The sequence below is a fragment of the Salmo salar genome, chromosome 01 (assembly GCF_965601325.2).
Source record: "Salmo salar chromosome 01, fSalSal1, whole genome shotgun sequence".
In the NCBI taxonomy this organism is placed as follows: domain Eukaryota; kingdom Metazoa; phylum Chordata; class Actinopteri; order Salmoniformes; family Salmonidae; genus Salmo; species Salmo salar.
In genome coordinates, this window is record NC_138291.1 from 161,484,113 (window position 1) to 161,494,529 (window position 10,417).

A 10,417-nucleotide genomic window follows, 5' to 3' on the forward strand; every position below is an offset into this window, starting at 1 on the left:
CACCTGTCCCTCAGTGACCACTCACACACTCAGCAGTCTCTGTTCTACAATGACCTGCAGAGAACCAAGAGGAGCAGTGTTATGCTGAACAGAGAGGTCTCTGGCCAACAGACCCAGCAGAAGCATGCTGTGCACCTCGGTACAGAGCGACATGTCCCACTTTCAATCCTCTGCTATTCAAATTGAAGGAACTGGATTCTCTAACACCAGTGCAACATTTCTATAGTTGTTGTGTTAGAATGTGACTTAGAGCAGTGGGCCCGCAGGCCTAAGACAAAAAAAGACAACTGACACATTCCCATAAAGTAAACATTTATGTTTTACAGTGAAGAGATATGCAACAAAAGATGACAGTTGAAGTAGGAGTTGTGTGAAAATGTTCACGTAGATAGATGACTAAGGATTTTTGCTCATTGGTTGTTGGCATGAATGAGACAAATCATTTCTGTTACTAGAACACACAGCAACGCTAGTGGATGGTGTAGAATAGGAAGGCAAATTTAAGACAGTGGAATGGAAGAGAGGTGATCAGTAGGACCAAAGAGGGGCACAGCCCAGTTAGGGCAGAGGATATAGGTCCAGTCCCAAACCCTCTTTCCCTAGACACTTCTAGATAGCCTCCTGGTAGACCTGAGAAGTAGTGTAAGCAATATGACCAACTACTATTTCACTAGCACCACACTGCTTACACAAATCAGATCATTTTTGATGTATTAGGGGCCTTGCGGGGGCTAGGGTTTAAACTTGAGATAAGCCCATAGTGACTTGAGATAAGCCCATAGTGACTGCTCATCTCATGTCCTCATTCCATAAAAATGTATGACCAGTACATTTCTTATTTTGTTATCCATACTACGCAACTATATCCCTGTAGAGGTACAGGGATATAGTTGCGTAGTATGGATAACAAAATAAGAAATGTACTGAACTAACCAGTATAAAAGAACAGAACCAATGTTGCTGTTGGGTCGAGAGAACGTCAGTGCACACCGTCGTATTCTGATTGCACACATTTACCTTCACTGCATCTGGTTAGCTTAGCACCCTCTACACAACTGTTTAAAACAGAAACTTATGAAATACAATTGATTCAAATAGAAAAATGTCAAAGGGTCTAGGGGTTGACAGTTTGGCAACATAAGGACTGCTGAAAGGCAGAAAAACAACACATATACTGTATATATAGATTGATATGACAGATCTGCTGCAGTAATACTTGTCATGAGATGAAAGGCACAGAGCGAGAAGAGTAAGTAAGAGTTGCTCCTAACCAATCCCTCTAATGGTTAAGGTTTGGCCAAGAGAAATCTGATCCTAGATCAGTAGTTAATGACAACTTCTACTTTGATCACAAACAAACAGACCAATAGTCTATACCTTAGTATAAAAGTAAGGATTAAACAATTAAAACGACAAGAACGAAAAGACATGACAACATTAGAAATGATTATAATAGGAGCATCATGATTGTATTTTCCATCTTATTAAAAAGTGATGCTGTGCAAATGGGGGATTCTCCTCTCCTTCCTATCGGTCAGGTCACCACAGGAGACAGTGAGTTAAGAAAAATGTGTTTTCTTTCTTTTCATCTGGAATCTTCTGTAGCTGACTGAGGAAGGGAGGGCGGGGGGGTGCATCTCAATAGTCTAAAGTGGCTTCCTCTCCTTCATCTGCACTGATGTGAGAACACAGGAAGGCTGTGGGGAGATGGCCTTGGCTTCACCTGTCCCAATCTTTCACACCGGTGCAGAGGACAAAAAGGAGACAAGGAGCACTATTGAGATGCACACATGTCCTCCCGGTCCTCTCCTCCATCCAACGTCTGTCCGTCGTTGGTCTCAGCAGGAGCAGCCGTCGCTGGAGGAGGAGGGCCGCTCGTCTCTCAGTTTGATCTGGTCTGGGAAGTCATACGTCTCCACCTCAGACTCCTACAGACAGAGACAGTGTTCAAAAACAGCAAGTAGAGGAATTTAGGAAAAACAATCTTCCTCATTTTGGTGAGACCGATACGATCTGCTGTACTTAGATATACTCACATTGGATGGGTTGATTAGGATTCAAACCTCTAAAAACAGCCTAACACACACTTAAGAGTAGGTACATTTGCAAAGTTTGACTATGATAGGAGTTCCAGAGAGCAGCCTCAGTGAACGGGTGGAGGTGCTCTGCCTACCAGTGTGTAAGGAGGACATGTTTGGACAGGTGTTCTCTGTGGCAATATTGTGTGTGTACACCTGTGTGTGTGTACCTGTTTGAGGGCGTTGCGGGCGATGGTCTGGAATGCTTGGTCTACGTTGATGGCCTCCTTGGCACTGGTCTCAAAGTAGGGGATGTTGTTCTTACTGGCACACCAGGCCTGGGCACGCTTTGTCGTCACCTATACAACAGTAACACACCATGATATCATTAACACTACTGTGTCATACACACTTCCTCATACATGGAACCATCTCTAGCCACAAACATTTGACAAGGTCTGACTCTGTACTGCCTACGCTCCACCACCTGTCTGTTCCGGCTCTCCAATGTACGGACACACACCTACCTGTCTGTTCTCGAGGTCAATCTTGTTGCCTAGCACCACAAAGGGGAAGTTATCTGGGTCTCTGGGGCTGGCCTGGATCAGGAACTCATCCCTCCAACTGTCCAGAGTCTTAAAGGTGTTGGGCGCTGTGACATCATAGACCAGCACACAGCAGTCAGCCCCACGATAGAACGCCACACCCAGAGATTGAAACCGCTCCTGCCCCGCCGTGTCCCAGATCTGTCAGGAGAGATATGTTAATTACTATGTTTTTGGTATTTTAGTACTTTGTTGTATTGTTTTCAATATGCGATTACACTAAGAGGAAGCGAGAGGGTCGGAATGAGGAGGGAAAGAGCGAGGGTGCGAGTGGGGAATGAGAGAGTAAGATAGAATTGCATTGTCTGTTTTCACAGAAATGTGCCTTGCAACATAAGGGGGTTGGGGGAGAGATGCGTACGAGGTGAAAAAGAAAGGATAATAAAACTGTGACTCATTAATCACAGGATGAAATTTGCCCAATCTCTGATTCAAACACACTATGACATATCTGGCAGAGGTAAGCACCCATGACTAGGCTAATAATATAGAACATACACAACCACACAAGACCGACCTGCATGGTGACCAGCCTGTCATCCACCATCACCTCCTTGGTGAGGAAGTCAGCTCCTATAGTGGCCTTGTATTGGTTGCTGAACCTCTTATTTACATACTGGTTCATCAGAGATGTCTTCCCTACCCTGGGGACACAACACAAACACTTAGCTACACATTTAGAACTGTAGCCAGAGAAGGACTTGAACCACTGACCTCCTTGCACAACTACCTGTGCCATAAAGGTCCTAACTTCTTTACAGAGGCTGATGTACATGCACATGTAAGAGTGCTACGGAACAAATACACACTTGTGTGGTAACGTTCAAAATAAGTGTCATCTAGTTGTGTAAACACCATGATCTGGGCCCAGTTTTTCAAGTTTTCGATAGGATTAAATGCATAGAAACAATGAATAGAATGGGAGTCCCTAATGATTAGTCTGTTCTGTTCATTTTATTTCTATGCATTTAATACTTTCTGATAGGGGAGGTCCAGATAACTGAAAAACTGGGCCCTGGTCACTCACCCAGAGTCTCCGAGGATGATCACCTTCAGCAGCACCTTCTTACGGGAGGCCATCCTTCCCTGGAACTAACGTAATTATGCTGAGAAAAGACAGGGGGGACAACAGTCAACTGGCTGGACTTCTAGCTGGCATTATCTATTCTAGGTCATTTACAAGACACAGTAGGCTAGTGGGTTAATTGTGATAACAGACACAGGCTCCAGTGTTACTGACATTGCTAAAGGGAACTTATTTACACATCGTGTGATACAGACTTGCTAGTTAACGAGTTTGCTAGCTAAGAACCTTTAGCAAATTAGCATACCAGCTAGCTAAATATGTAGCAAGCTAACTTGTTGAAACACGACAGTGGACCTAGAGAGAAAGCTTTGGGCATAGTAGAACTCGAATTAAGTAGGACTTACTAAAATGGTAATCTTACCAACTATAGCTTATAACACAACATGTGACATTATCGTTACCAGGCAGCAGGTGCAGCGAATGCTAACCTTTACTACCGACTGGTCACACTAGTGTCGTCTATAGACTGTCGAAGAGCTGTCAAACTGCTAACGTTAACAATATAGTAGTTAACTATATAGGCAAGCGGCACATGCTGTTTGAGACCAACCAAGCACGCCGATAATATGCAACAGGATGTGTAAAACAGATGCATCTAGCTAGCTAAACGTATTAATCGTCGAAATACTAACTAGCTAACTATATGGATGGCACAGAAAACCCAACAAACACAAATGTTGTAGCGAGCTAGCTAAAAGTGCCTAGTAAGCAAGCTAACATTAACCAACTAGCTAGCTACAGATTGTGTAAGAAGACAAAATGTCGACCAGTTTTAACATTACCTGTTCAACAATCAAACGGCGATAAAACGGCGCAGGGACAACATGAAAAATGTTGTCCTTATGTCAGTTTTCCGGGATGTATGTCTATTTTTTCAAATGTGAAAGTGAAAATCCTGACCACCTAGCTATCGTTAGCCAGCTTCATAAAACCTTGTCCTATGTTAGCTAGCTTGGTAAGAACATCCGCTTTTTGTTACGCTATTGCTGGCAGTCACGAGGGACGACGCGTCTCCAGGTCAAAACCAATGAACGCCCTTCACATTATATGTCAAATAGCTACAGTATGTATAATGTATGACATTCCATGTTTGGAAGACGATGTCAGTCTGACAATGAACATTACATGGCATTAAGAATATACTATATCTGGTAGGTTTATATAATTGTTGCATTTTTAAAAAACCTTTATTTAACTAGGAAAGTCAGTTAAGAACAAATTCTTATTTACAATGACAGCCTAACCCGGACGACGCTGGGCCAATTGTACGCCGGTCTTCCAGAACTGTAGATGTGAAAAGCAATCAGGTATTTAAAGGAGAAGCTGTCTATTTAACAACCAAACCTATCTTACAGAAGGGTCCAGACACCTTTTTTTGTGATTTCAATTTTTTTTGAGAAACGTACCCCTGAATGACCTAGCCAAAGACAGTACAGTATAGAGTACCACAGTATGAGTCAAAATACCCATAAAAGCTAGCCATCAAACAGGGAAATGGTTCCACTCGTTTTTCCACTATTCAGTTTTTTCCCATAGGGGATTTTAGAAACACTTAAAATAAGGGCTGTGTTTCGTGTGTGCTTAGCCTGGCGTGACGTTTTGATAACCATGTAAACCTCTCGGACAATATATTTGCCCCCCTCAAAATGAAACGCTAATTAGCTGCTAATGTGGCTATCATACAGTACTATTAATACCATGATGATCTGGAAGAGACTGCCGAATCGAGGCAAAGGTAAGAATCTCTAGATTAACTATCTAATGCTAGCTAATGTAGTAATGAATAAATTGGCTACATTTATTTTAAATGTACAATTCTGTGAACTGTCTTGGGCAAGTTTTAAAATTACACAATACCTGTTAGCCTCCGTGGGCGGCAAGGTGGGACACTTGGCGCCAGTGGAATCGCGTGGCGCGAAATACAAATACCTCATAAATGCTATAACTTCAATTTCTCAAACATATGACTATTTTACACCATTTTAAAGACAAGACTCTCGTTAATCTAACCACACTATCCGATTTCAAAAAGGCTTTACAGCGAAAGCAAAACATTAGATTATGTCAGAAGAGTACCCTGCCAAAAATAATCACACAGCCATTTTCAAAGCAAGCCTATGTGTCACAAAAACCAAAACCACAGCTAAATGCAGCACTAACCTTTGATGATCTTCATCAGATGACACTCCTAGGACATTATGTTATACAATACATGCGTGTTTTGTTCAATCAAGTTCATATTTATATCAAAAACCAGCTTTTTACATTAGCATGTGATGTTCAGAACTAGCATACCCACCGCAAACTTCCGGTGAATTTACTTAATTACTCACGATTAACGTTCACAAAATACATAACAATTATTTTAAGAATTATAGATTCAGAACTCCTTTATGCAGTCGCGGTGTCAGATTTTAAAATATCTTTTCGGCGAAAGCACATTTTGCAATATTCTGAGTAGATAGCCGGGCCATCACGGCTAGCTAATTTGACACCCACCAAGTTTGGCCTTCACCAAACTCAGATTTTCTATAAGAAAAATTGGATTACCTTTGCTGTTCTTCGTCAGAATGCACTCCCAGGACTTCTACTTCAACAACAAATGTTGTTTTGGTTCGAAATAATCCATAGTTATATTGAAATAGCTCCGTTTTGTTCATGCGTTCAGGTAACTATCCGAAGGGTGACACGCGAGCGCATTTCGTGACAAAAAATGTCAAAATATTCCATTACCGTACTTAGAAGCATGTCAAACGCTGTTTAAAATCAATTTATATGCGATTTTTCTCGTAAAATAGCGATAATATTCCAACCGGGCGACGTTGTATTCGTTCAAAGAGAGAAAGAAAAACATGGAGAATTCACATGAACGCGCATCTCCAGTGTCACTGTTCTCAGCCTGACTAGTAACAAAATCTCCTGCTGTTTTTCGCCCAGAGACTGGAGAGACGTCATTCCACTTTCTGGCGCCTTCTGAGAGCCAATGGAAGCCTTAGAAAATGTCACGTTACAGCAGAGATGCTGTATTTTTGATAGAGATGCCCGAGAAGGAGAATAAATTGTTAGACAGGGCACTTCCTGTATGGAATCTTCTCAGGTTTTGGCCTGCCATATGAGTTCTGTTACACTCACAGACACCATTCAAACAGTTTTAGAAACTTTAGAGTGTTTTCTATCCAAATCTACTAATTATATGCACATTGGGTACGTTTTTTATCCGGCCGTGCAAATACTGCCCCCTAGCCCCAACAGGTTGGTGTCAGCTAGAGATGATGTGCAGCATCTTACAGGGATTTGTAGTCTTGCATGATGTCTGCTTTGATGCTAATTAGCATTTTCGAATCTGAGAGTAAATAGAGCCTGAGAGTGATTTACACGGTTATCAAAATGTCACGCCAGGCTAAGCCTACATGTAACACAGCCCTTATTTTAAGTGTTTCTAAAATCCCCTATAGGTAAAATTAATGGTGGAAAAAAGATTGGAACCATTTCCCTGTTTGACCACTAGCTTTTATGGGTATTATAACACATCAACTGTGGGGCTCTATGAAGATAGGCTAAAACTGCTTCTCCAAAAGAAATCCCCAATTACACTTGTAGGCAATGTCAGTCCATCTCCAAATACTGTAGGTTGCAAATATGTGGCCCAAAAGCATTTTAATGTGATTTCATATTTTAGTTATTGCAAAACCACACACTGGTAAAGAGAAAACGTTACTACCTGTCTCAAATAAACTGGGTGGAAAATACTCAGTTGGGGTTCTACCAATCAAATATGTTCCGTTCTTAAGGTGGGCTGTGTCGTACAACCTGTTGGTTATTTTTTTATTTTTTTTTATTTTATTGAACCTTTATTTAACTAGGCAAGTCAGTTAAGAACAAATTCTTATTTACAATGATGGCCTACCCCGGCCAAACCCGAACGACGCTGGTCCAATTGCGCGCCACCCTATGTGTCGCCCTTATTACTCTGTCTTTCTTGTAATGCCAACATTTAATCCTGCATGTTATATTAATTCCAAAACAATACATGAATTGACTGTTTTTGACTTGATTATCAGTTGGAAAAACAAAACACCTTAACACTTTTTTGTTGTTGCTTACCCTAGTATGAAATAAAATGCCATTCCATACACGATTTTCATGCACTCTTGCCTTGAGCTATTGGAGGTGCCAAATACCGATTATTATCAGGTGGTTAGTTAAGAAGCCAACTGCTTCAAAGACTCAAACAATGATGGACTGGCATACCTGTGTCACATCTGTTTCGAGCACCACATTTTTTTTGGGGGGGGGGGTTCCTGTTTTACATGTTACATTGGCATTAATACATATCAGTTTGCAAACAATGTAAAGAAAAATAATTGAGTTAATAAAGCCGCATACACACATGGTCTCTTTTTTGCTTTCTTGAGTAAGGCAGCTCCAAAATGCAGGTGTTCCAGCCTTGCTCAGTGCTTTCTGTGGTGGTGGGGCTGCCAGCGGAAAATACAGAGCGTAAGGGTTGGTAATGCTCTCTAGTTGCGCTGTGATTGGCTCAGTGTTCTGTCACTCATTGGAACACTACGTCACCACCAAATCTAAGGGTAGAGATCCAAAATTCAAGCCCCTTGGGTGCTGCCATATAGTTATATTAGAAGGGCCCATCCAACAAGGCTCAAGGTCATTTGCCACAGATAAAATAAAGACAAATGACATTATATCTGCAGTAGCTTTGATTGAAAGATGGCGCTGAAGAATATGGCTGACATTTTACATTCTCCCAACCAATTGTGCTATTTTTAAATTTTTTTTGCATTTTGTGTAACTTATTTTTTTTACTTATTGTGTACATAATGTTGCTGCTATCGTCTCTTATGACTGAAAATAACTTCTGGACATCAGAACAGCGATTACTCACTGTGGACTGGAAGAAACTTTTTCCTTTAACGAGTCTGATGAGAAGAATATCCTGCTCTCACTGGAACAGGCCCAGATCCTCGCCTTTTGCGTGAAGAAAAGACGCAGGAAAAGGGGCCGCAGATCGGGCAGCCTTCTGAGAATCTGTAGGTGAGCGAATAAACTCCCACTGCCGTCCGTTCTTCTTGCTAATGTGCAATCATTGGAAAATAAAATTGATGACCAACGATTTAAGATTATTCTACCAACGGGACATTAAAAACTGTAACATCTTATGTTTCACGGAGACGTGGCTGAATGATGATATGGACAATATGGAGCTAGTGGGATTTTCCATGCACCGGCAGAACAGAGACGCTACCTCTGGTAAGACGAGGGGTGGGGCTGTGTGTCTATTTGTCAATAACAGCTGGTGCACGATGTCTAATATTAAAGAAGTCTCAAGGTATTGCTCGCCTAGAGGTAGAGTACCTTCTGATAAGCTGTAGACCACACTATCTACCAAGAGAGTTTTCATCTATATTATTCGTAGCCGTCTATTTACCACCACAGAACGAAGCTGGCACCTAAGACTGCTCTCAACAAACTCTATAAGGCAATAAGCAAAGAAGAAAATGCTCACCCAGAAGTGGTGCTCCTACATGCCGGGTACTTTAATGCAGGCAAAATTAAATCAGTTTTACCACATTTTTACCAGCATGTCACATGTGCAACCAGAGGAAAAAAAATCCTAGACCACCTTTACTCCACACAGAGAGATGCATACAAAGCTCTCCACCGCCCTCCGTTTGGCAAATCTGACCATAATTCAATCCTCCTGATTCCTGCTTACAAGCAAAAACTAAAGCAGGAAGTACCAGTGACTCGCTCAATACGGAAGTGGTCAGATGATGCGGATGCTACACTACAGGACTGTTTTGCTAGCACAGACTGGAAAATGTTCTGGGATTCTAGAAGCCATGGATTACAGGCAACATCCGCATCGAGCTAGAGCTGCCGCTTTCAAGGAGCTGGAGACTAATCCGGACGCTTATAAGAAATCCCGCTATGCCCTCAGACGAACCATCAAGCAAGCAAAGTGTCAATACAGGATTAAGATTGAATCCTACTACACTGGCTCTGACGCTCGTTGGATGTGGCAGGGCTTGAAAACTATTACGGACTACAAAGGGAAACCCAGATGCGAGCTGCCCAGTGACACAAGCCTACCAGACGAGCTAAATGCCTTTTATGCTCGCTTTGAGGCAAGCAACACTGAAGAACGTATGAGAGCACCAGATGTTCTGGATGACTGTGTGATAACACTCTCGGTAGCCGATGTGAACAAACCCTTATTAAACAGGTCAACATTCACAAAGCCGCTGGGCCAGACAGATTACCAGGACGTGTACTCAAAGGATGCGTGGACCAACTGTCAAGTGTCTTCACTGACATTTTCAACCTCTCCCTGACCGAGTCTGTAATACCTACATGTTTCAAGCAGACCACCATAGTCCCTGTGCCTAAGGAAGTGAAGTTAACCTGCCTAAATGATTACCGCCCGTGGCACTCACGTCGGTAGCCATGAAGTGCTTTGAAAGGCTGGTCATGGCTCAGATCAACAGCATCCTCCCGGACATCACTAAGCTAAGGACACTGGGACATAACACCTCCCCCTGCAACTGGATCCTGGTCTTCCTGATGGGCCGACCACAGGTGGTAAGAGTAGGCAACAACACATGTGCCACGCTGATCCTTTACACTGGGGCCCCTCAGGGGTGTGTACTTAGTCCCCTCCTGTATTCCCTGTTCACCCACGACTGCATGGC

The 10,417-nt window shown here is 42.4% G+C and overlaps 1 protein-coding gene across 1 annotated transcript; it reads right to left on the reverse strand.

Annotated features, from left to right (window-relative positions):
• Positions 1 to 295: 295 nt before the first annotated feature.
• Positions 296 to 4,720, reverse strand: LOC106567937 (ras-related protein rab7). The gene is made up of 6 exons (XM_014137854.3): positions 4,493 to 4,720; positions 3,651 to 3,729; positions 3,141 to 3,267; positions 2,546 to 2,764; positions 2,249 to 2,377; positions 296 to 1,928 (listed from the first exon to the last, which is right to left on the reverse strand). The coding sequence occupies exons 2-6, from the start codon at positions 3,701 to 3,703 to the stop codon at positions 1,839 to 1,841; spliced, it is 618 nt and encodes a 205-aa protein (XP_013993329.1). The 5' UTR covers positions 3,704 to 3,729; positions 4,493 to 4,720; the 3' UTR covers positions 296 to 1,838.
• Positions 4,721 to 10,417: the final 5,697 nt, after the last annotated feature.